At 28.2% G+C, this 27,967-nt stretch overlaps 1 protein-coding gene across 1 annotated transcript; it reads left to right on the top strand.

The window, feature by feature from the left end:
- Positions 1-166: 166 nt before the first annotated feature.
- Positions 167-24,933, top strand: LOC129918717 (multidrug resistance protein homolog 49). The gene is made up of 10 exons (XM_055999420.1): positions 167-588; positions 17,040-17,441; positions 17,500-17,693; positions 17,758-17,902; positions 21,008-21,108; positions 21,178-22,834; positions 23,072-23,338; positions 23,396-23,841; positions 23,902-24,064; positions 24,130-24,933. The coding sequence occupies exons 2-10, from the start codon at positions 17,271-17,273 to the stop codon at positions 24,877-24,879; spliced, it is 3,894 nt and encodes a 1,297-aa protein (XP_055855395.1). The 5' UTR covers positions 167-588; positions 17,040-17,270; the 3' UTR covers positions 24,880-24,933.
- The last annotated feature ends 3,034 nt before the right edge of the window (positions 24,934-27,967 follow it).

The raw sequence follows: 27,967 nt of genomic DNA, 5'->3' as shown, positions 1-27,967 counted from the left end.
CGATGAATATTTTTCTTTTCTCAAAATGAATTATTTTGAAATTTATCAACTGAGAGTTCAAAAATTCATTTCTTAAATGAATACTGAACTGAGATCTTTGAGAGTAAGGTAGAAAGAATGAAAAAAATTCATTTTGAGGATATAAATCCACCACACTTAACAAGAGTACATTTAAATTGATCGCGACCGTTGACGGTACAAGAAGTAGAGTGTAGTGTGATTTCCTTCGTCCTCTTTTCACATCGACATGGTTTGTGTTCTTATTTGTGGATCAAAAGAGACTAACAAAAATTTTCTTTTATACTAAAAAATTCTATAAAGTGAAGAAGAGAATTTTGTGAGAATTTAATTTTTTTAAATTGAAATTAAATTAATTACACAAAATAATTTAAATTATTGTTGTGTGAAGAAAGTTTTTTTTATTTATCTTTCTTGGTGATATTTAAAATCGTCTGAATATTTTGTGTCTGAATCTGTTAATAAAATAATTGTCTTGAAGACATTCCAGTGTTTATTTTTTTTTTGTAGAAAATCCAATCAAATAAAATATTGATACCTGAAATAAAAAAAAAAAAAACAAAGAAAAAGGTAAGAAAAAATCGTCTTTTTGGATTTATAATTATGGTGAAATTAAGGTCCTTATACGACATTGTGAAATACGAAAATTGTTAAAAAAAAAAAAAAACAATTGAACGAGCAATTGCACAAGGCATTTTTGCGGAACTATATTGTTTTTTGGTTGCATAATTTAAATAAATAACTGCTTTTTTAAATAGGCTATCAGAATAGTTCATAAACAAGTTATTTTATTTTATGCGAATATATAAAATATTCTTCGCGATTTTATAAGCCTTCAATTCGGATAAACCTATTAACAATATTTTTGTGCAGTTCATGGTAATATTTTATGGATCAATCTTAATTTACAAGATTTTGTAGTTTTTTTTTGGCAAAAAAGTTCCTCAAAATTTGTAGTTTTTTTAAAAGATTTTTAACTTTGAAAAAAATTGGTTGAAAATGATCTAAAATTCTGACTAGACTAGTTGTCTTTCAGCCTTTTCTATAAATTTGTATTAGTTTTCTAGTTTGAATTAATTAAATTAATTAAACCAGTTAGATAAAAAAAAAACCAAAAAATAAAAAGCAAACAAATTCTTTGTTTACACAAGTTCTCAGGCAGTTCAAAAAGTGCAAATTTAAATTAAATGCGGAACATTTTGGCTGAGCGGCTTTTACAATTTGAATAAATAAAGTTTAACTCCCTGCTGGTTTAATTGAAGCGTGCTACCGCTTGAATTTGAGGTTTAATTTATTTTATTTACTTTAAGTAAACAAGACATTTCAGACTTGTTCAGTAAAATGCAGGAGGACTCAATCAAAATGTTACCATCATTCTGCGTCTTTAAAAAATAGCTTTGAAGATGATTGAACATAACTCTTCAAAGAAATCAGATACCTGAAGAGTTTTTTTTTTTCTTCCTCAGATACTTCCTTAAGACCTCTGAATGGGTGAATAACTTCTATGAACAGAGTTAAACCAGATTATAAATAGAATCTATAACCAGTTTTTACCAATTGGTTGGTTTCTATGATTCTGGGAAGTAGCACATTTTCAATGGTATTTCGGAGACACCATGAGCTATATCGATGTGAGTGAAGGTGTTTTAGATGGCTATACCTACTATTCTATCTATCTTTATAATGAAGATGATTTTTAAGTGCATCTTTGGTATATACCTGTTTCATAGAAACTATGCCAAAGTGAAATCACTGTATTTTCCTACTTTTGACTTTTTGTCTAAACTGAGAAAATGAGCAGATGTACCTATCAATTTTGATACCCAAATGTTAAAGAATCTTATCCTCAGGTAGGTTTCTTAATTCCTTTCCAGTGTCTAAGAAGAGGTCCTCGTCCTTTACCTGCATAAGATTATGTAGGGTGAATAGGGGTAGTTTCAGTTTGAATATTCTCTTTTTCTAACAATACCGATTTTTTTTTTTTTTAAATTCTTCACTCCAAATATAGTGACTTAAGACTCATTTCAAACAGATTTTATATGTAGTCTGCTTTAAGACGAAATGTTTACCATTCACTTTTATATTTCTCTTGAAACTATTTATAAGAAAAGAAACACAATTTAATGGGTATTCCCGGGTACTTGTATTTGTGATGTACTGATGACGCACTAGGTACTTGGTCAGTTCTTGAAAAGAACTGCAGCCAATTAATGTAGATATCTTTCGCACTTTTTATTTTGAATTTCAAGTTAAATTCAAGCAGGTTATTCCTGGTGTGATTTTGATTTTTTGTTTTGTTTAGTATTTCCCCCTCATAGATGCATTTATTGATGATGCAAAAAGCTTTTTGGTTAAAGTTTTTTTTTTTTTTAACATGATTCTTGTGCATGATTGGCAATATTCCAAGTAAAGAACGATAATGATACATAATTTACAGGGAAGTGAATAACGTTGTAAGAGGAAATTCATTGATGATTTTATACGTTTTTTAGAATGATTATGATTAACACAAGGAATGTGATTAATGGATAGAGATCACCAGTGGCTACTTGTAATTGGAAAGAAATTTTAATTTGCATCAATTGTTATATTCAAATTCTGTTTATATTTGATGTTTTGTTTTTAAGACGCTTGTACATATGTTTGGTGCATTTAAAAACTTAAAAAAAAATTAAATATATCTGAGAAATTGAAGTCAATGTACCATTAACTAGTTTCTATTTGAAACAAAACTTGTTTGCAATTCATTTTTTTCTTTCCTTTATGTTTTCATGCCGATGCCGATGGCAGTTTTGAAGAATAGAAGAAAAAAAGTTTTTTTTATTTGAAATAAGAAAATAAGTTAGCTAATATTGAAAAAATATCGATTTTTAACAAAAGTATTTTTTTAATATATTTAAAGTTAAATTTATGACGAATTTAAAATTTTTTGCAAAAACTAAATAAATTTAAATATAATTTAAATTTAACTTACAAATTAAAAATTCTTAACTTTTTTACACACCTATGTACGTCCAAACGAACGAAAAAGTGTCTCAAAATTGAATTTTCTATGAATTTAAGGATTTTTTATATTTTATTCTACTTTTTGTAATAAAAAAATAGAAACGTTTTCCACATTTCGAACTCTCCCGTAAACCTATTTTAATGGAAATTTTTATGTACACCGAAAAAAAAAATTGGATAATAACAGCTATCAAATTAACATTTTTCAGTGACAAAAGTCGTCCAACAATTAAAATATCAATTTTGATATTTTATCATATCATTTTGATATTTCTTAATTTCAGGTGGGATAGTGAAAATTTCAATTTGACAATTAAAATATCATTTTGACATTTTTTTAAGTTTAAGTGGATAGTGAAAATTTTGCTTTGACAATTAAAATATCAATGTTGACTAGATTTTACGTTTTAGTTCATTATAATGAAACCTATTTCTTTTCTTTTCTTTTTCATTATTTTTATTATTTTCTTTCTTTTTTCAAAACATTACTGAAAGTGAATATTCTTTACAAAATAGTGGTGATATTATTTTTTCTATTATAGGTGATATAATTGTTTTGTTATTTTCTTCCAAACTATGTGAAGTAAAATCTTATTGCCGATCAAATTTTCTCAGTAAATCATACATTTTACTTCGAAAAAACACAAAGCGCCTTCAAATTAGTACACATTAAGAATTTTTAATTTAATTTTATATTTAATATTTTTCAATAATTTGGAATGAGAAATTGATATGAAAAAATGATAATAAAATATCAAAAAAAAATTTCCAAAATTTTATATTTTATAGAGCATTTTTGGCTGATATTTAAAAAATGTTAATTTAATATTTAAAAAATATTAAATTGATATTGCTTTTTTTTTCGGTGTAGAAACGTTTTTGTAAACATAATTAAATTTTCAAAAAAAGAAAATTAGTTTGTTTTTGAAAAATCAATATTTAAAAACCAATGATATTTTGTAATAAGACTTAATTTTTATTTTTCGATTAAAATTTTTTTGAAAACTGTTAAACAACGGCACCAATTTTTTTTTTTTTTTTCTTATAAAAACAAAATTAAACAAAAACGTATTTTTTCGATCAAAAAGATTGTTTTTTTTTTAATTTAAAAAAAAGGCAAAATACTGCTTATAGTACAGTACAGTCAAACCTCGGAATGAATGTTAATAGAATGTTTTTTGGCTCAATATCTCTTTTTGGCATTCTTTAACTTACCTCAAAAGTCCAGAAAAATCTCTTTTCTGCAAGTTGTGATTTTCAAGGTCAAACCGACCGTTTTCCACATTTCAGACTTTCCCGTAAACGACTTAAACCGATTTCTATGAAAATTTTTGTAGAGAAACGTTTTAATAATCATAGTTAGTGATTAATTTAGAAAAAAAGGAAAATTTAGTAATTTTTTTTTTTGGAAAATCAATATTTGAAAACTAATAATATTTTTTAAAACTTAATTCTTATTTTTTTGAATTGTTTTTTTTTTTTTTTTTTTTTTAAGCTGTTAAACAAAGGCAACGATTATTTTTTTTTATTTTTTTTTAGATCAAAATCATTGTTTTTTTCATTTCTATTTTTTTCTTTGAATTTAATAATAAAAAAAAATTCTGTTTAAATCTTTTGAGTCTCAAAATTGTTTTAAATCAAAATTATTTTTAATTTTCATTTAATATCCAATGGAATCTACATTGGTGAAGCTAAGAAAACTGTTGACTAACGACTTGTGGACATTCTTCTCGGACTATGAACTTAGCCCATCAACGAATTCATTTAGATTTATTACTCGAGGCAAATGCATTAATACGAAAGGAAAAATAGAAAAATAAATATCTATAACAATCAAGTTGACAGAACTTTCTTCAGTATAAAACTAAACTGATTGAATTCAAACAATGATCTTGTTCATTGCTTATTAATAAAAATAAATGCATTCAGCTTCATCTTCATTGCCTGTAATAATGAATTTGTTGTTAATGAATGTGCTCTAGTTTACAAGAACTATTAATTGTTTCTTGCCATTAGATTGATTTCATCACTGTGTGAATGTTTGAATGCTGGTTTTGTAAAGCTAGGCGGTAACGCATTACCAATAAAAAGACTGTCCTTTATTGTGTGAAGAAGATTTGAATTTAATAAATTTTCTTCTAAATTTTGATAAAATATATAACTTTACCGTGGTAGTGCTAACTTCGCAATTGATTGTATTTTTTGTAATTTGCTTAGAAAGATAATCTGTTTAAGCCTTTTGACAATTTAATTAATATAAAATGCTTTTAATGAAAAAATAAATATGCAATTTAGCTTCAAATATTTATCTAATTACATTTGCCCTTTGGGTCATTCAATATGTTTCATATTGCGCGTACATCTTTCAAAATAAATCATATCTTTAATAAATAATTTTTCTATTTCCAAGAACCTGATATTACGTAAAGAAGTTGAACTGGCTATCGTGTTAACAAACGTTTAAACAAGCTATTTAACTTTTTGAAAGGTTTCATCTGATGCAAAAATTATAAATATTTCATCAACATTAAATTCAACAAAAGCAATTATTTTCTACATTTTAAAAATTAGATCTAAAGCAAGAAAATCCATGTTTTTATGATTAAAAGTCTCCCGTCTTAACACCTGGAATTTAATTAAGAATGCATCGTCAACTTATGCTTCTTACTACGTTTCAATATGAAATAAAAAAGAAAAAACAAACTTATAAATAAAAAAACTATTAATCAAAAAAAAAATTATTGATAAACAAACAAATAATAATTATGTAAAACAATGCAATTCTATGCAAAGCTTCTACTTATATTAATTCTAATTATGCATATGTAAATGTATATCTATAAATATGTCTAGCCAAAATGTTTTATGAGTGAAAAAGTTTCATATCTACATTTAAGATCGATCAGATTAATTTTTTGTTTCTCTTCGGTAAAAATTTTAATCACACTTCCTTAAGCTGATAGAATTTTGAGTCATAGTTCGTAAAGTAATTGATTTAGATTAAACATATCACCACGCGTACCGGCTTACAATTTAATTTTGTTTATTACTATATTGCTGGTTTTTCCCCCAAACAAATTATGGAAAATGAATAGCTTCCTTCGGATCATATAAACATAAAAAGTTAATAAAAGAAGATTGAAATCTAAAAGTTTTATATTATTAATTTATCGTAAAGTAATACATTATACCTACTACTAAAAAAAAATAATCTTAGTAGAAAACTTAATTGTGTACTAAATTATTGAACTTCTTGAAAAAAAAATTGATTCAATTGATAAATTTTTTACGATTTTAATTGCCCAGACAGAAATTTGACGATTCATCTTTACGAAGCCTTCATTATTTTTTGTTTTTTTGTTATTCGCTTAGTCGTACCTACAAATATTTTATCAGCAAATAAATCCATGTTGAACCTTACACTTTAATAAATTTAATTATACATGAAATTGGCCAAAATTCTAACTCCCTAAAACTAAGCTGCCTGATAGTTGTTTTTAATACGATTTTTTTCCAATTCCAAACTTGCTTTTTAGTCCATACAAATTGTATTGAAAGTGGAGATTTTTGGTATAATTATTTTTGATTCCTTACTTTAAAAAGCTGAAAACTTTGACCAATAGAATTTCTCTTCCTATTCTATTTTTGACATGATAACGTCTTATAAATCGATGTATCATGGCAGCGTCCACGAAAAAGTGACGCCATTTTCTCACGTTGAAATTTTTAGCAGTGCGGCATAAATTTCAATTAGAAATTATGAAATAAACTGTTATAGGTAGATACAAAAATCTTCTATAGCTTATTTGAAAGATAAAAAGGTTAAGGTTGAACCTAACCCTAACCTAATCAATAGGGTAAATAGGGGTAAAACAAAATTGCAAAAAAGTGGCTATTTTCTAAACGCGATGTTGTATATAAAAGTTGATTGTTTTTTAATCGATAGATAAATTTATTGTTAGGCTAACAAAGGTATTGAACAAATTCTAGAATATTTCGAAACCAAGCTATAAATGGTTTTTTAAAACTTAAACATGTGATAGACCTTTGACAAAGTAGTGATTATAGGTAGGCGAAATTTTTTTGACAATTTGAAAAATGGTCTGATACGGATTTTTTTTAAGTCTTTGCGTTTGGAAATATGAATTTTCGAGAAACACCTACTTTTTTAGGGGTATTTTTTGGTGGTTTTTATTTTTGGCAATTTTTTAGAGCGTTCAAAAAATCTCAATCTTATACAAATTATGGTCATAGGCGGTCTTATGACGTTATTACGTAAAATTATTGTAGGTAAACAAACTTTGCATACCACAACTTTTTTGTAAGACTTATTGTCTCGGCTCAAAAGACAGTTTGAAAAACTAAAAAATTAGTATTTATGTTATAAAAATATCTGAAAAATGTATGTTTTTTTTGTTTTTCAAAAAGTTCTGATAGAAAACAATTTATGGAAACCAGAAGTCTTTCAAAAATAATATATTCAAATAGCATTACATAGAATGAAAAAATGCATTCAAAAACATTTAAGCAGCCTTAATATTGAAATTACAAACATTTTTGTAAAACATATTTTTGGATCAAAAAACAAATTAGAGATATTAAACTTGTCTGTCACTTTTTGTTTGCGTTCCACTAATTTTGAGCACAAGTATAATTTTCAATTCCACCAGCAAAATTATCTGGTCCTATGTAGCCGGATTAATACTAAAAATAAATACCTACTTCTTTTAAGAACAGTCTGGCCTTTTTTAAGTTTATTTATTTAAATGTATGCATACCTTCCTATTTATCTACTAATCTTACTTGAATCTCATAAATTTTAACTCTTAACAAACTATTGTTTTTAGAAATAAAGAAAAGTACACAAATGTAAATTAAAAAACAAAAACATAAACATACATTTTCCATAAAATAAAAAAAAAAAAAAATTGAATTATAAAACAATAAAAATACAACAGGACCAAATGTGTTTTTGATATCAAATTTATCTTGTTTACTCCAAAAGTCGGGGAAATTCCAAAATATGAGCAAATTTTTGTTAATAAACTCTTGTTTATTACTTACCCACCTTAGTTAGAAAACATTTGCACAAATAATTCTGCATAATGACAAACTAAACAAATATCTATGTGTTGTTCCTTATTGTATAGGAATTTTTCAAAATCATTCATAAATTTTTACTTTCTATTGATTGACAGTGTTAAAAAATCAAAAAAATAGTGATAAATCAAAGAATGTAAACAAAATAATTCTGTGTCATTACTCAATGAACAAAAATTTGAAATCAAGACAAAACAAAAACGTCATCGTCGTCAATTTTTTGATCAAAAATAATAATAACACAAATAAATAAAACTGTTTCCCAATTTTGATAAATAATAATAATCATTTAAACCTTAAAAAAAAGTTAAGGTATTTTATCAAAAATAAACAAAAAAAATAGTTAAAAAGTTGCTAAGCTAATCTGCCTTTAGAAGTTCTTATTACTTCCACAAGATTTATTTGCTATTGAATCAGCTTTTGTAGATAGTGCTATCAATTAATTTAATCTCAATTTCAATTGAGCAATCAACAAATTAATCAAACGACGTCATCTTAATTTTTGTTCTTCCTATAGTTTTTTTTTTTTTTTGTCAGTTAAAATGTTTGAATTATGTCACTTTTGCAATTTGGATAATTTAATGTTTTCAACTATTCATTAAAACGCATTATAGTAGATTTATTGAACAGTTCTTTACTTCTTCAAATACATAAATTAAAAGCAATTTAATATCTGTTAGTTGTAAATTTATCATACAATAAAAAAAATGTATTGTCATTTTATTGTTTTACAATGTCAAGGCAAAACATCATAAAACCGATTTGTTATCAGGCTTTTCATAAAAACAAAAAAAAAAAAGAAATTTCCAGCTGATAGTTAAATTACTCCTTTAGCCGCTTAAGTACTCAATTTCGAACAAAATGGAAATTTGTTTCAGCTATCAGTTTTATTTATTTATTTATCCTTTTTTTTTTCAATTGATTTCTAATTGAGTTGAATAAATGTAATTCATAATTTCACGCGATTTATTTTCAAAGACGTGTGAGAAGCTCTCAACAACCCTATAATTGAATTGCACCACTCAATTTAAGTTGTAGTGAGTTGTGACGTTTGTTTATTTGTCTGTTTATTATAATAGGAACAGTGCGTACTGCACGAGACTTGAAGTGATTCAATGTGATTTAACAAAAAAAAAAAGTTATCTTTTAATTGATCATTGACTTAACAAGTCTGGAAAAGTTTTTGATAAAATTTATCTCCACTTTAAAATACCATGTTTTGTTTATGAATTTTATTTGTTTCCATTTTCTTATCAAAAAAACAATTTTAAGGTCTTAAATAAAAAAACTTTTTCAGCATTTTCTTTTCCTTCAGTCCTTAAGAAGTAAGAAATGGGTGATTTCTAGAATTTTTCATACTTCCTATGGTGCTTTTATTGAAAGAATTATTCATATTGGAATTCTTCGTTTAATTAGTGAACCAATGCTGCAGTATGAAAGTTCGTTCTTGTTGATTCTCATGAATTAGTATGACCAAAGTGAATTCATAAATCATTTGTATGGCACATTTTATTATCTTTTTTCATTGTTCTTTTTTTTTTTGCTGGTTGCTTTTATTTAAAAATATTAAAAAAAAGAACTCAAAACTAGAAGGTTAAAAATTTTTTTCTTCTTTTAATTCCATTGTATTGCACAAAATCAAGAATGTTTCAGTAATGAATTATTTTTAATTGTTTTTTTTTTTTTGTTAAATTCTCCGAAATACTCAATAACATCGAAAGTATTGAGAATAGACTGTACATTTTTTTTTTGTTTACTGCTAAATTTAGTATACTTTGCCTTTTGATCTCATTAGCCAGACTATTATATACTTATCAGCAAATTTTGCTATCTGGCTAGACTCGTTTTAGCTATTTTATGAATCAAGAACCTCACACTAACACTTTGAAATGTTTATTTTGCATACATGAATGTATATTGAATATTTTAAATAAGAAACAACGTAATAATTCAAATACCAAATATTAAATGAATGGATTTATTAAAATGAAAAAAGTCTGTTAAACACAATTTTTGTGGTATTGTCGACATATTGACAGACTATAAAGAATTTTTCAAAATAACTAATGCAGAAGTGAAATATTCTTTAAAGAAAAACAAACAAAAAAAACATTTTGCTAGATTTGCTGCACGTTTTCATTATTTTAATTCATTTTGCGGTTTTTTCAAACACAAATTTATTTCTAAGTTTTTTTTTTTTCTTTTCTTAGTGAAATAATTTTTTTTGGCAATCTTTCAGATCAAACAGTTGGCATTGAACTTTTGTCGGCTTTTAGATTCTTTGAGCAATTTAAACAGTCAAATTCTATCTTTTGGGGTTTTTTCCATCCGTTTAGCCAGCGCACGTTTTATCAAAAGATAATATAAAGTTCGATAACCAAAAATGTATTATTTATGATCCTTTAACATTTTCAATTTAATGGGTAAATTTTTATTGACATTAATCTCTTCAACGAGGGTATGTTTTTTTTTTCTTCATTTACTGTAACTAAGTAATTTAAAGATTGAAATATATTAGAAAAAGTTTACTAAAAATAAATTATATCACACGTTATCATATAAATAGAATTTAATTTTTTAATTAAAATTCACCAACTACTGATTAAAAATTCAATTTCCGAAATGTTCTTACAACTCATTTTCATATTTTTTTTATTGTCGTGATGATGATCATGATTATTGATGTTTTTTTTCTTGTATTTCGTGTTTGTTTACTTGATTTTGAATCGAAAAAAGTCATGTTTAATTGTTTGACATCGTTTTTTATCTTTGCTTTGGAGAATATTTCTTATAAAATAAAAATTGAATTATAAATAAAAATAAAAAAAATATGACAACAACTGTTTAAATTGATATAATTTTACGCACATTTTTTTTTTTGCATGTCGTCAATAAATGTTTGGTTAGAAAGAGGAAAAATCCATTGTTTACACTTTTTTTCAATTTATTTTGCTTTGATGACGAAGAATTGATTTTTTCTAGGATATACAAATTTACACTCGAAGAAATTGAAATAGGTACAATCGATTTATTGAAACTTATAATATTTTTTTTTCTCAGAATCAAGTTTAACCTTTTCAAAATTTTTATATGAAACTATTTCAATATAGAAATCCTTATTTTGCTGCAACAGTCCCTTTTTTCAAAGATATTCTTGTAGGTATATCTTGTCATTGATTATCCCGACAAACAATTTTGGTTCTATAAAGCCTTACAGATGCAATTGTTGCTTCTGTAAAGCATTATAGAAGCAAAATTGTTAGTAGGGATGTGACAATTTTACAAAACGGTTCTTGGGATTGCCTCAAGTAATGTATATTTGAAAATACCTACAACATTGTGATGACTTTTCTCATGATGAGTTGTCCAATGATGATATGAGTCGTGATATGATGGGTTGATTATGGTTATGTTTTATAATTTGAAGTGGAAATACAGATAAATTAACATAAAATGGACCATTGTTTAAGTTAATTAAATATACCTATTGAATAAGTAGCATAGAAGTTATGAAGGAACAGATGAGCATACATTTATACATTCTTGTCAAACACATATCCCTCCTTTTTTCTCTACCGTAGTTATGTAAAAAAAACTTATGACACTGGACTTATATATTTGACCCGTAGTGTACACTACACAAACGATCTGGTTGATCAACCACAATGATCTCTATTAGTAATATCTTTCGATAAGTAACAAAGAATTTTGATCAAAATTGCTTCTGTCTGGCTTGTTTTTTTTTAGTTTTTGACTATTATTGACTTTAAATGAATCACTCGAACTAAATCGATTTTTTTTTGTGTAGAAGAGGAAATTATAGATTTTAATTTGAATAATTGATGCGCGAAACAAGTTTTTAAATATTAATTTACCATCACTTAATAAACTGATTTTCAATTATTTTAAATTTCGTCGGTTTGTTTGTTTTGTCACACCTCATTGGGTTATTTTTTTTTCTCATGATTTAAATGGTATTACTTAATTTTTTTTTTTTTCGTTCTTATGTATCCTGATTAGTCAAGGTCAAAATTATTAATGAATTATATAATTTATCTTATTTTACAATCATCGTTTATTTTAAAATATAAATTAAGACTAAAAATGTACTAAATTAACTATACAGCTCTTTTTATTTCAGATTATATAAAAAAGTATAAATGTATTTATTTTTTAACATGCGCTTGACTTGCATGTAAAAACAATTTTTGCCAAGTTAATTATTGTTATTATTTTGGCACACATATTTATAAATATGATTATTAAATTGTTCATTTCAAGCTTTTTATTCTTTATATTCTTTATTGAATTGTGTCTAAGACAAAAAATGAGAACAAATAATTCTATTTGTTTAAAATAGAAAAAAAAAGAATGTGTTTTCAGCTGTTCACGTGTACCTACACACAAAAATTCGCTTTAAAATAAAAAAAAAGTATAACTTCAAAAACTTTGAATGCTCTTAGAAAATTCTTAGAATTTCTAAAATATTCTTTTTTTTGTCTTAAATCGTATTTTTAAAGATAAGACTGATCGGATTTTGATAAACCTTGATTATTTGTATAAGAAGTTACAAGAAGCAACGAATATAAAGATTATTCAAACACTCCAGTTGGGTAAATTTGTGGATAATGTAGAGTGTATTTCTGTACAAATATTAAATTCAATAATATTGGAAATAAACGTTTCCAATATTACTGAATTTAAGAATTGTTCTATCTTCTATGCTTATTTCCTTATATTAACTAACTTAACTTAACTATCTTATTGATAAATAAATCTAGGTTTGTATCTTATGCAACAAAAAGTAGGTACACCTTTGAAATTGTTTATTGTTATATGCAAATGTTTGAGCTTAACAATCTTTTTTCATGTGATAGATTTGATATGAAAATGGTAGCGACAATTGATGTGAATGTGAAAAGTTATCTGTTTTGGATTATAAATAATGTACATTGTTCATTGAGTAAGCATTTGAATGCAAATACAAAATATTGAATTAATATCTTTGGAGCGTGTGGAACAAATCGATTAAAAAAAAATATTTTTAAATGAATTTGATAAATACAATAAAACAAAGCATGGTTTATAGCTTTAAAAAAAGGGTGTTTCAAATCAATGGATGTTTAAAATAATCCAATCAATTGATAACGTGAGTGTAATCCAGAATCACCACCATATTGTTTTTATTAGGTTTTTTTTTCTACTAAAATATAGCTTCCAAAATTGTCATTTTTATGGGAAAATCGTGTTGAACTTATGTTAAATTCTTAACAAAAAAAATTTCATAGACTTGAACAGATGTCAAAAGACACCGAGTAGATAAAAACCAGAATTATAATTATCTATATTAACCTTTTTGTTAAAAGTTGAAAAAACAACAGGTGCCAAAGTCTGTTAGAAACGGCCGTGTATTTTAATTTTTTCTTAATCAACTTTGATGACACCAAAGTGAACTGTATGTCAATCAAAAATATAAAACAAATCTTGAAATAATAAATTATTGCAATGAAACAATAACCTTTTATGTATTCAAATCACGAAAAATAATGATTTAAAAAATGTAAACTCTTAAATGAAATTGCGTCTTAAATATTGTAATTGCACCGAAGATATTTATAAATATTATATTTTTCAACAAAAAAAACATTTGATAATTGTCTTTTAAAGTCAGTTTCACAAATTATATAAAGTAGGTTTTACAAAAATTAAGTGTAATTTCGTTTGATAGTTCATTTTTGCTGTTTTTATATTTCTATGAAAAGATTTTTTTGTTGCATTTTTAAACATGTTTTTTTCGTTAAATTCTAAAAATTTACCTCTTTATAAGTGTTTTTTTTTTATTTTCTTCTGCAGTTCACACATGCAATATGGGTTGCAGGCAATATAAACTTGGCAATATATTTATTGCTAATTTATTAAAGCTCCCAAATGTTTATTCAAATAAAAACAGTCTTGGTAAATACATTCAACTTTGAACCTTTTGTACAGTTTGAATTTTTTAAAGTAGTAATTTTTGAATGTAGACAAAAATTATCAAAAAAATGGTCTTGTGAATAAATTTTTGATTAATTTAAATTACAAAAAAGGATGTTAGAAATGCCTTCTTTTGTTCTCAATTTTGTTTAAACCTTTTCCTACTTCGACCTTGAACATTGTTCTTCTTTTCACTTTTTTATTTATTTTGTTCCCAATGAATGCATTGTTGCGGCTTTAATACCATTTTTTTTTTTTTTTCAATTTTAAATAGACTCATTAACCAACACTCTTATTCCTATCTTCGTGACTTAAAGGTAGAAATAATAAAAACTTGAATTGACTTTATTTTATTCAATAAATCAACTGTCTACTTCAAGTATTTTAGCAAACTTTGGTGTCTTCTGTTTGTTTCGTGTGCAAAGAAAAGGAAGAAAACTCGACCTAAAACACTACCTTGTGGTACTCCAGCCAATATTGTTTTGAAATCTGAACACCTCATTTTGTAATAGAAAAATTTTGATATTCATTAAAATTTGTATTGACATGTCAAAAATTGGCTGTACAGTATACACTGAAAAAGACATTCTCTAAATAACAAGAACAAATCCAGGTTATGGTCATTTTAAAAATTAAAATAATTGATTTTTTCGCATTTTTACAGTACACAATACACATAGTCATTTTTTTTTACAGAGGGGTTATTGGAATCAATATTTTTGGACCAAAAATAACGGTATTTATCATATACCAATTTGTCATAACAATTTTCTCAAACACGGCTCCAACGATTTTGACAAAAAAAATTAAAGTATTAGTTCTTAGATAAGGTCTATTTTTTTATTAAAAAGGTTTTTTTTTTTCAAAAATCGTTATTAACGGTACCTCCCATAGAACCGTGTTTTTTTTAATCTCATTTTCTCCCAAACGATTTGCTTAACTTCAACGACATTTTTTAAACAAAAGCATTTTTATAATTTTTATATAAATCAAAAATTAAATTACGTACTTGCTCTTATGCTTAAAGTAACTCTAATGTTTCAAGAAAATTAGCAAAAATTTGATATTTTCAAGAAATTTCATAGGTAGTGTAAAAAAATAAAATCTGTTTTTATAATTAATTAAACACCGTTTTAAATGATGTTTAAAAAAAAAAAACCAAGTATGCCATTTTATTACTTGTATAAAAAGGTATTTTTAGAAAAAAAATTTCGAAAATCGTTAGAGCCGTTTTTAAAAAAAAAAATTTTTTATATATAAAAAATGTCTAACATTTTTCAAAAAAATAGTTGGTATGCCATTTTGAAGAAATAATTAATTTACACATAAAAACTAAATTTCAAAATTTTTCATTAATCCGTTTTCAAAAAATTGATTTTCAAAAAAAAAAAATTTTGAAATATTTTTTTAAAAATCCAAAAATGCGTTTTTTGAAAATTTTCTAAAATTTTAATATTACCTTTACTTAAACACTTTTGTATAAAAAATTTCATTAAAATCGGGTTAATGTTGTACGAGATATTCAGAAACGAAAAAAACCGTTCTATGACAGGTACCGTTAATAACGGTACAAAAAATATTTTTTTTTATTTTAAAAGTTGGCTCTTATGTGTAATACTACAAACAAAAATTTTAATCAAAATCGGTAGAGTAGTTTTTGAAAAAAATTAACTTTTGTATTTCCGTTATATGGCAGGTACCGTTAGTTTTGGTCATACAAAAAAAATATCAATTTCCAGTCTAGGGAATCACCAAAAACTGCTAACTACCAAGTTTGAAGAAAATCACTTCACTTGTTTAGGCTGCAGCTCCAGATAGAGACAGCCACACAGACAGACAGACAGACAGACAGACAGACAGACAGAATTGCCATACCCACTTTTTTGGCATTTTCCATCATCGTAATGTCATGTAAAATTGTTATCTCGAGTTCGATTTTTTTACGAATCCTAAACTTGCCCTATAGTACCTATATCGCAAGAAAAAATGTTTTAGATTTTTTTAAAAAACTTTTAGAATAATTTTTTAAAAAATCGAGTTTTCGAAAACGAAACATTAAATTTTTTTGAAATTTTGGTCTTAGGTGTTGATTAATAGTTTCTACTAAATGGCATACCAACTTAATTTTAAAACAATTTTTCCCTTTAAAAAACGGTTCTAACGATGTTGAATTTTTTTTTTCTAAAAATTCATCTTTATAAAAGAAATTAAGTTGCATACTTTTTTTTTTAACTCGATTTAATTTAAAGAGTTGTTTTTTTTATTTGAAGAACGAATTTTTTTTATATTCCTATAAATTTGCCAAATTTGAACAAATAAGTTTTAAAAATTTAAGCATTTTGAATTCCAAGAGCAAGTACGTGCGACCCAGTCGTGCATTTTATTTTATCTAAGTATGGTAAAATTCCATTGCATATATGTATTTTCAAAGTTTTAATCTTCAATTAATGCTCACTAATGCTAATTCTTTAAACAAATATCTCAGGGTTATAAGCCTAGATAATAATTTAAATCAAATCAACAAATAGACAAATCGTTTTTAATGATAACAACAAAATCCTTAAATTTTAAAATATTTTAACTCTTTTCTTTGTTTTCTTCATATTTAATTAATTTATTTATTTTAAGTATGGGTATTAAAAGAATATTAAATTAATCTAAATTCTTAGTAATTAATGAAAGTCTTAATTACCTTAGAAGACGATTACTCGTTATCATTTTAGAACAATTAGATACAAAATTGTATATCCAATCATCCGGCATAATTGTCATTATTTGCACAGATGTAGTAAAACACGTAAACAGAGAGAGTGCATATTGTTTAAGATAACAAATTGTATAATAAAAATATATTTTTTATCCTCTTTATTGTTTAAAGATTAAAATGATTTTATTATTTATAAATTTTCTACAACAAATTTCTTTATTTGTTCTCATTTCAGCAACTGATATTAATTCTACATAAAAAAAAGTATTTATCTACGTCTAAGGCTAAACTTTAAAAAAAAAATAAACCTCGCTTAATTAAACTAATCTACAAAATACAAAAACACTCATTAAATAGATTTAAATAAATAATATTTAATAAACACCTGACTGAACTTGATAGAAACAAGTAAATTTATTTTTAAGAATTAGAAAAGTAGAATTTTTAAAAAAATTAAGAATCAAAGATGACACGAGGAAGTATCGAAATTCAACAACCTCCATCGAGTAAAACAACAAATGGTCTTCCTGATCAAGGAGATTTCTACAGGAAATGCGATGATGATTCGCCAGAAGTTAGTTCAACTAACAAAGATGCCTCAAAAGAAAAAGCAGAAAGTGTTTCATATTTCTCATTGGTAAGTTAAATGATTTCAAAAAATGTCCTTCTAATAGCTTTTTTTTCCATTAATTTAGTATCGTTATTCAACAATTGGTGAAAGACTTTTAATGATGTTCGGTGTGGTATTGGCTGCATTAGGATCAATTGGAGTACCATATTCGGTAGTAATTTATGGTGAATTCACATCGCTATTAATTGACAGAACAACAGGATTTGGAACATCATCACCAACTTTTATATTGAATATATTTGGAGGTGGTAAAGTATTGTAAGTATGATAAATTTTAATATTTTCTTAAGAATTTGATTGATTTAATTTGTTTGTCTTTTAGAACAAATGCAAGTAAAGAAGAAAATATTCAAGCAATTAAAGATGATTCATTAGCTTTTGGTATTGGAAGTGTTGTTGGAGGTATGGCTGAGTGGATATTACTTGCCATTGCTTTAGATATTATGAATGGAGTTGCTCTAAATCAGGTACATTTTGTTTTTAAAAATAGTTTCATAGACGGAAGAAATGGTAGAAAATTATAATGCTACTTCCTGAACACTGTAATTTAATTGAGTTTTAATTGAAAAAATAATAACTATTATTAAGTAGCTTGTGAGATAACCATTTATTTGTATTTTTACTGTCAGGCAGACAATGTATGCAAAAATGTTTACAAATTAGCTTTGAATATTTATTTTTTTTAATTTTTCATAAAATCAATCTTGATAAATAGCCTTAAATATTACTCTATATATTGTATTCTAAATAGACCATTACTCCCTTCTTCAAAATGATAATTTAGTCTTAGAACTGAAAATTCCAATTTTTTGTTAAACATTTTAAGAGTTAGTCAGAATTAACACTGGATAAGTTGATCTTGGGAAACAAAATTTTGCCATAGGTAACTCGGTTCCTGTTTTTAGATTATCCTTGAGTTGTCAAAAAAGTATTGATCCTGATGTTATCTTTCATATTCTGTTTTCAAAGTTGATTTATAAAATTTGAAGTTTATGCTTCGGGATCATCATTTACTGAAAAACATTTTGTTGAGATAAATTCATAATTCTATCCGTCCGTCCAACGGACTATTTTTACAAATTTCAAAGAAATTTAAAATATCAGAACTTAGTTGTTGGCAATTTAAGACCTTAAAGAATTAGTTTTGATAAAAACTGTGTACAATGATAAAAGTCAACAAAACAACCAACAGTTTAAGCTCAAGTCTGTCCCTCGAGTAATGTCACTCACAGACTGATGAAAGACTTTTTACGAACTGGCACTAAAAATTACATCCCTTTGAGTTTTGAGCTATGGTTTGACCAATTTAACAATTAAATGCTCATAAAGCAATATTTAAGAAACTCTTGACCTAAGAAAGAAAGAGATTCTAAATGAACTTGTAAAATAGTAAACAAAATTGAGTTTTCTTATGGCCGATATTCAAACCCACCCTAAATTCTAGATTTTTCATAAACGAATAGTACAGGTAAAATATGAATTTAAAAAAGAAAAAATTGTTACACTCATGAAATTTGGCAAAAAGTTTGCTTTTGGGCTAAGAACCAACGATAAAAAGAGTCTATAAGAAAAAGTTGGGTGGAAGAGTGTTTTTTCGCGGACATGAGGGAGGGGGTGAAGGTCAAAAATATAGTGAACAAAATTGTTTGTCGAATATTATCATGTGACACATGTTTTTAAGGTATTTTTTGATGCTGAATCTAATGACATAAAAATAAAGTCAATACGATTGCTCTAAGAAAAGTTATTGCCGATTAAAAACAAGGGTGTTTGTTTTTTGACTTCAACAGGTAAAATATAACCTAAACCCATGTGAAAAACATGTTACACTGATGAAATTCGGGATGAAAGTTTTAGATAAAGCAGGGACAAAGGATTCATAAAGTTCTTAAAATTATTTTTCGTGAAAGGGTTTTTTTTTTGATAGGTTAAGTTGTGTGTGAGAAAGGTATTGTAACGAATTTCAGAAGTTCTTTTTAAGATAAATATCTGAACACACTACCTACTACACCAAAGGTAGAAATGTGAACTCACCTATAATAATTAAGAAACTACCTACCCTCTGAACACATCCCAAAATATCCCACTAGACTCTAAGTATGAAGCGCCCCCTAATGGAAAGGAAGTTTCGAGAAGCAAAGACGAGAACCTTCGAAGACATTCTCGAATCTCGAAGAAATGATTAAATTCAGAATTAGTACCACAAAAACTGGGAAAAAATTCTTACACCAATAAAAATTGGTAAAAATGTTTCATTTATAACAGAAACCAAGAACTCAAAAAGTATATACAAATATTTTAGGTTAAAGGGTGTTTTTTTTTTGGGAAAATAGGGAAAATCAGCGATAAGTAAAATAAAATCAATGGTATACCATGGTACCCTCACGAAATTCAATAATTCTCTTTCTCATGGGGATTACGAATAAAAGAAATCTATAAATTTTTTTCATGTGAAAGAGTTTTTTTTTTAGGTGTAGAGAATATATGGGTATATTAAGAAAAGTGTGCAATACTAGAGTAGTACTAGTGCTACTCTATTGAAAATTAGGAATTATGTTACTTTTGAGATAAGAAACAAGAATCTATAGTGTCTATAAAAATATCATGGTTAAAAGGGTGTTTTTTTGAGTGAAAACAAAAATGATGGATCACCCTAATGAAATTTGGTAAAAACATTGAATTTGGGATAGAAAGCAGTTAGTTTTCATAAAAAAAAATTTTGGTCAAAGGGTGTTTTTTTCGAAGAGACAGTAAAATCTGTAATTGGTCCCAAAACCCAAGATTCATTTTATTTTTGGTTTTGATGACCATTTAAACGTTTATACATAAGTTCTTAGACGTTCTACACGAATTATTGGCTTTTTGGGACCAATAACAGATTTTACTGTCTCTTCGAAAAAAAATACACCCTTTGACCCAGTCCAATCTCAATCTAAACCGGAGAAGAACTTTAACTATAAAAGTCTGACCAGTTTTTGATTGATTAAATAAACTCGTTGAATCTTTAAACGGGTTGACTTCCAGAGTAGTACTCGATGGTATAAATTTTTACTGATCTACTACTGCAATGTCTTTAGAAGTTTTACACCGACTGTTGTCCATTTAAACAGTCCCTGATTTATATAGTAGAACAGATCAGATTGCGCTTTCTCAGCCTTATACGACTCATGTAAAACTCCTGATAACCTTTTGACATTGTTCCAGTAGTTATTTTTTTTTTTTTTTAAGAAGAAGAAGAAGAAGAAGTAAATCTATTCAAAATTTGAACGTCCACCTTGGAAACAGCACGATATTGATATCAGTGGCGTGGAATTTAAAGCATTCAATTACTAGAGGAGTTATTCCTTAGAAATCAAGTTAGTCTGTACTATCAAAATTTGACCTAGGACCTCGTTTTCACATACAAAATTAATATTTCTACCGATTTCTTAGGAACCATTCTTCGATCATTCATCACAGATTTTTGCAAGGAAATAGTGGGAACTTCCTTTCGTTGTTCTGTCTTTCTTCTCAGCCTATAAGCCTCAAACGTAAGCCTTTTAATAAATGTACCTATCTTAATTTCTTTCCAGATCCGCCGCATAAGAACCCTTTTCTTACAATCAATCCTTCGACAAGATATGTCTTGGTATGATACAACATCTGGAAATAATTTTGCTAGCAAAATGACAGAGTGAGTAAACTTTTCAAACCCACCCATCCTTAAACTCTATAATCAATCTTTTTTCTTTAACTTTTACAGAGATCTCGAAAAACTAAAAGAAGGAATCGCTGAAAAAGTAGCCATATTCACCTTCCTCATTATGACTTTCATCACATCAATTGGAGCCTCATTTTTATACGGATGGGAATTGACTCTGGTAGTCATAACTTGCTGTCCATTTATCATTATTTCAACAGCTTTAGTTGCCAAAATTCAAAGTAGTCTCACAGTGAAAGAACTTAAAGCCTATTCAATTGCTGGAAATGTCGCTGAAGAAGTATTCAGTGGAATTCGTACGGTCTTAGCATTTAGCGGTGAACGAAAAGAATCAGCTCGTTATAATAAACTTCTTCATCCAGCTGAAAATATTGGAAAGAAAAAAGGTCTCTATTCGGGAATTGGAGGTGGCGTTATGTGGTTTATTATTTATTGCAGTTATGCTATTGCAATGTGGTATGGTGTCCAGTTGATTATTGAAGATCGTTATAAAGAAGTTCGTAATTATACACCAGCTGTATTGATTATTGTGCTGTTTGGTGTAATTATGGGAGCTCAGAATCTTGGCTTCTCTTCACCACATTTGGAAGCTTTCGCCATTGCCAAAGGTGCAGCTAGATCAATTTTTGCTGTGATTGATCGACAAACTGCTATTGATCCCATGGGTGAAGAAGGCTTGAGACCTGATTCGATCAGTGGTGATATCGAGTTTGAAAATCTTCACTTTAAATATCCATCAAGACCTGAAGTTCAAGTTTTGAAAGGGTTAAGTGTTTCGATAAAAACCGGTCAAACAGTAGCTTTTGTTGGACCATCAGGATGTGGCAAGTCTACAAGTCTTCAACTTCTTCAGAGAATGTACGATCCAGAAAGTGGAGTTGTTCGTTTAGATGGAAGAAATATCAAAGACTTGAATGTAGCTTGGCTAAGGTCTCAAATCGGAGTTGTTGGACAGGAACCAGTACTATTCGCGACCACCATTGAAGATAACATCCGATTTGGAAAGCCTACGGTAACGCAAGAAGAAATCGAACAAGCTTGCAAAATGGCCAATTGTCATAACTTTATCAGTCAACTTCCTGATGGCTACAAGACAATGGTTGGAGAAAAAGGTGCCCAAATGTCTGGTGGGCAGAAACAAAGAATTGCTATTGCTAGGGCTTTGGTTAGAAATCCAAGAATTTTGTTACTTGATGAAGCTACTTCAGCTTTAGATCCCACTTCTGAGAGACGAGTACAAGATGCTCTCGAAGTTGCTAGCAAAGGACGAACGACTCTTGTGGTTTCACATCGTTTATCAACCGTTACCAATGCTGATAAGATCGTTTTTGTTAAAGATGGCTTCGTTATGGAACAGGGAACTCACGAAGAACTTATGGCTAAGAAGGGACTTTACTTTGGTTTGGTTAATTCAACTAAACGCAAGGAAGAAGTTATTCAAGATCAAGAACCAAGGTTACGAAAAATGGCATCGTTTAAGAATAAATCCGATGGAAGTATTGTTGATGAAGATAGCGAAAGTGAAGATGAAGATTCCCCCGAGAAGAAAGAATTGAAAGAGAAATACAAAGTGGGTTTCTTCAAGTTGATGAAACTGAATGCGCCTGAGAAATTCTTCATCTTAGCTGGCTGCATTGCTGCAGCGTTACATGGTGGTACGTTTACCGTTTGGGCTGTTTATTTCGGTGACTTCTTTGGGGTAAGTCTTGAAAATAAGGTTCGGTGCAGACATGCATTTTTTTGCAATTTAATTCCATAGGAGTAATACAAAAGTGCGGTAACGCTGCGTTACTTAACTTATGCGATTCATTCTTCGTCTTCCGTAACGTCACTGGAAGAGCCACCGCACTAGTGTATGAAACCTTAGGAGTCAAATGTTTGCACCGGGCCTAAAGTTTAATTGGAATAAGGTTCTAACTTTTGTTGATTTTTTCAGATTATGTCAAATCCAGATGATGACTATGTTCAGTCCCAAGCAAATCAATTTGCTCTATTCTTCCTTGGCATCGGATTAGTTGCTGGCTTGGGAACACTTGTTCAAACTTACATGTTTACTGTAGCTGGGGCTAAACTTACAACTAGATTACGACAAAGGGCATTCAAGACCATTGTATCCCAAGAAATTGGATATTTTGATGATCAGAGGAATTCTGTTGGAGCTTTGTGTTCTCGTTTAGCTGGAGACTGTTCAAATGTTCAAGGCGTAGGTTACCATCAATTTTTACCTCTAAACATAGATTCTAATTTATAAAAACCCTAGGCTACTGGTTCTCGAGTTGGCATAATGGTCCAATCTGTTTCGACATTGCTTCTTGGAATTATTATGTCATTTGTATACTCTTGGAATTTGACACTGGTAACGCTGGTAACAGTGCCATTTGTTATTGGATCGATTATGATTGAAGGGCGTTACATGGAGGCAAGTTCAAACATTGAAAGACAAGCTGTTGAGAAAGCTTCACAAGTTGCTGTCGAAGCTATTGCCAATATTCGAACAATTAATAGTCTTGGACAGGAAAAAGAGGTCTTGAAAAGGTACGTTACACAGACTGATCAGGCTGATAAGGCTTCGAAGAAGAAGATTAGGTTCCGTGGAACGGTATTTGGCTTGGGACAAGCTTCACCATTTATTGCATATGGAATTTCTTTGTATTATGGAGGTATGCTGGTTGCAGCTGGAAGCATTGAATATGAAAATATCATCAAGTGAGTTCAAATATCTCCAATTTTCCAAAATATCAATTTTTATAAGAATCGTTATTTTAGAGTTTCCGAAGCGTTACTTTTTGGTTCTTGGATGTTGGGACAGGCTTTGGCCTATGCTCCGAATGTTGGTGCAGCAATGACTTCTGCCGGAAGATTGTTGAGACTTTTTGACAGAGTTCCAGCTATTCACAATCCTGCTGAACAGCCGTTCAATACTGTTGAGGTAAGCGTTACCAGCGTTACTTGTTTTAAAATATCATTTCTAACTGATATTTTCTGTTTTTTTAGAAAACTGATGGCGATATTTGTTATAAGAAAGTCGAATTCTACTATCCAACTCGTAAAGAAATTCCAGTGCTTCAAGGCCTTGACCTAACAATCAAAAAGGGTACAACAGTAGCCCTCGTAGGTCCCTCAGGATGTGGAAAATCAACCTGCATTCAATTACTTCTTCGTTATTATGATCCAATTTCTGGAACAGTCAATCTCAGTAACACACCTACCACCGAATTCCCCCTCGACACTCTTCGCTCGCAATTGGGTCTAGTGTCCCAAGAACCAGTACTCTTCGATCGGACGATAGCTGAAAATATTGCCTATGGTAATAATTTCCGTGAAGACATCCCAATGAGTGAAATCATTGAATCTGCCAAAAAGTCCAATATCCACGATTTTATTGTGGCCCTTCCGCAAGGCTATGAAACATCGTTGGGTAATAAGGGCGCTCAACTGTCCGGTGGACAGAAACAACGAATAGCTATTGCTAGAGCATTAGTTAGAGATCCAAAGATTTTAGTACTAGATGAGGCTACATCAGCCTTGGATATGCATAGTGAGAAGGTAGTTCAAGATGCATTGGATGCGGCAAGAAGTGGCAGAACGTGTATTACGATAGCTCATAGACTTACAACGATACGAGACGCAGATATGATTTGTGTTTTGCAGAAGGGTGTTGTTGTTGAGAAAGGTACACACGATGAACTGATGCGAGTGAATGGTATTTATGCTGAACTCTACAGAATGCAATTAGTTGCGTAAGAAAAATAGAAATAGTTATGTAAATAAAGTTTTAAGTTAAGAAAAAAATAAAATAGAAAAAATTTAAAAGTGTGTTTTTTTTATTTTTTAATAAAAAACTGGAGTAAAAATGGATTTGGCGTAAAAATCTCTTAGGAGGTGGGAATACCTTCCTGATTGTGAAATAATTTATGCGTTGATACTAAAGATGATGACTTTATTTTAAGTTCTTTTTGTTATCCACGATACTGTTTTTTAAGTTTATTTTGTAATAAAAAGGGTAATTATATACAATCGCAATCTTTAAAATTTGTAAAAAAACAAGTATTTTTATACCACTTAAGTTAAAAAATTTTAATTTTTAGGAACCTATTAAAATAATAAAAATAAAAAATAGAAATGCTTAATGAAAAGAATTTTTAACGACTGTTGTATGTAACGCATGAGATAACTTTACTTCTGGTTTATTCAACCATAATAAAGTCGAATATACCAGAAACATGGTTAAATATACCAGAAGTAAAATTACTCCTGTGGGTTTTTTCTTTGTGTAGCAAGAACTTTATTGTGTGAACTTAATTGTCTTTTGTGTTTTGAAATCATACTTGTGTAGGCACATTTTCATTCCATCACGTCTAGTTTTTGAGCTTTAAGGCTTGACCACACTGGAAAGGCATGCGGTATGGGTAATTGTATGAACAAATTTAACACTTGAATGTTGAAATTCCATTTTAGAATTTTTTTTAAATAACCCTTAACGCTACCGCATACCTTTCCGATGTGGCTAAGCCTTAGCCTACTCATCAATATTTTCACTATAAAGTCGCAAAAACTATTTGATTTATTTATTTTTTTAAATCCATATCATAAGCCATAAATAGGTGTTTCCTTCAAAAAACCATTACCAGTACAATTTTGGAATGTCATACATTTCTATTTCCATTATCTTTGAGAAAAAATTAATTTTGAAAAGAAATAATCATTATTAGACCATAAAATTTGGGTTTTTGAAATTGCATAAAAAGTACAAAAAAAAATATTAACGGTGATCGACGTTAAAAGTATCCAAAATCGGTATTTTTGACCACTAATATTCAAATTTTTAAAAAGTATGACAATTATGAATTCGGATTCAGGATCAGCACATTTAGTTTGGTTTAAAAGGCGTTTTCGTTTTACACCAGTGTTATTACTTTCTATTATGCTTAATACCTTGCTAACACTGTATCATGAAAAAGTTTGAAAAGGTCGGAAAACATATCTTAGTCCAGTAATTTTAGGTTTTATCTGCGGAAAAATTCCTACTGGGCTGAATTTTGGTATACAGCTTAATGACGGCTTTGTTATGAAGATGTGAAAAATCGACATTGATATCGTGTCCGCGTTAAGAGTTATAGGGGTCAAAAGGTCACAAAAACTGGTTTTTCACGATTTTCAGCAAAACGGTAAGTCTTATCAAAAAATTTTCAATGCAAGAATTGTAGACCAGATTATTATATATAAAAAGTGTCACGACACTTTTTTTCCTAAGACCCACCGTTTCTTAGGTATAACGATTCAAAAAGTTGAAGTTTAGTTGTAATCGTCATAATCCTATTCCTGAAAAAAAAACTCCTAACTGAAAAGTTCCTGAAATTTCATTTTTTTTTTGGCTTGAATTTCGTTCCTCAACTGTTAAGAATATGGGGAAACCAAAAAAAAATGGAAATTTTCGCCATTTTTCCGATTGGGGCCCTTCTCCCGAAACCATTTCCCTGGGAATTTTTGTTTGGAATATGTCTGAAAATATACAGGGTGTGCAATAGAGAATGGACAACCCTAAAACGGCTTATAGCTACACTTATGATTGTTCTAAAAACAGATAGAAAAAAGTTCTATCGCAACCAGTTCATAAAATATGGACTTTTTTTCGTTCAGTGTATTTTAAATTTTATCATCTTATGTTTTCGTTCACTACAACCACGAATGAATGAATTTTATTTATTTCTTTTTTTTATAATTTTCTACAATAATTGGATGAGTACATAAACACTTTAAAAATTTCATAGCTATTGCACATTTTCGTAAAAAAAATTTTGAAATCTGTTTTTTGATGCAAAATGTAAAAAAAGTATTTTATGAAAAATTTTAAACACCTGTGGTATAAAATAAATCTATAGAAACCTAGGTGGCCAACTTTCTTAAAAATATTCTGGTATAAGGGAAATATTTTTAAGAAAGTTGGCCACCTAGGTTTCTATAGATTTATTTTATACCACAGGTGTTTAAAATTTTTCATAAAATACTTTTTTTACATTTTGCATCAAAAAACAGATTTCAAAATTTTTTTTACGAAAATGTGCAATAGCTATGAAATTTTTAAAGTGTTTATGTACTCATCCAATTATTGTAGAAAATTATAAAAAAAAGAAATAAATAAAATTCATTCATTCGTGGTTGTAGTGAACGAAAACATAAGATGATAAAATTTAAAATACACTGAACGAAAAAAAGTCCATATTTTATGAACTGGTTGCGATAGAACTTTTTTCTATCTGTTTTTAGAACAATCATAAGTGTAGCTATAAGCCGTTTTAGGGTTGTCCATTCTCTATTGCACACCCTGTATATTTTCAGACATATTCCAAACAAAAATTCCCAGGGAAATGGTTTCGGGAGAAGGGCCCCAATCGGAAAAATGGCGAAAATTTCCATTTTTTTTTGGTTTCCCCATATTCTTAACAGTTGAGGAACGAAATTCAAGCCAAAAAAAAAAATGAAATTTCAGGAACTTTTCAGTTAGGAGTTTTTTTTTCAGGAATAGGATTATGACGATTACAACTAAACTTCAACTTTTTGAATCGTTATACCTAAGAAACGGTGGGTCTTAGGAAAAAAAGTGTCATGACACTTTTTATATATAATAATCTGGTCTACAATTCTTGCATTGAAAATTTTTTGATAAGACTTACCGTTTTGCTGAAAATCGTGAAAAACCAGTTTTTGTGACCTTTTGACCCCTATAACTCTTAACGCGGACACGATATCAATGTCGATTTTTCACATCTTCATAACAAAGCCGTCATTAAGCTGTATACCAAAATTCAGACCAGTAGGAATTTTTCCGCAG

The sequence above is a fragment of the Episyrphus balteatus genome, chromosome 1 (genome assembly GCF_945859705.1).
Source record: "Episyrphus balteatus chromosome 1, idEpiBalt1.1, whole genome shotgun sequence".
In the NCBI taxonomy this organism is placed as follows: Eukaryota; Metazoa; Arthropoda; class Insecta; order Diptera; family Syrphidae; genus Episyrphus; species Episyrphus balteatus.
This window is presented reverse-complemented; position numbering and strand designations above follow the sequence as displayed.

Bases quoted from the DNA above. Each gene is read 5' to 3' on its own strand.
- LOC129918717 (XM_055999420.1), top strand. From the start codon at position 17,271: ATGACACGAGGAAGTATCGAAATTCAACAACCTCCATCGAGTAAAACA. The intron at 21,109-21,177 runs GTGAGTAAACTT...TAACTTTTACAG, and splicing joins TTTGCTAGCAAAATGACAGA to AGATCTCGAAAAACTAAAAG. The intron at 22,835-23,071 runs GTAAGTCTTGAA...TGATTTTTTCAG, and splicing joins ATTTCGGTGACTTCTTTGGG to ATTATGTCAAATCCAGATGA.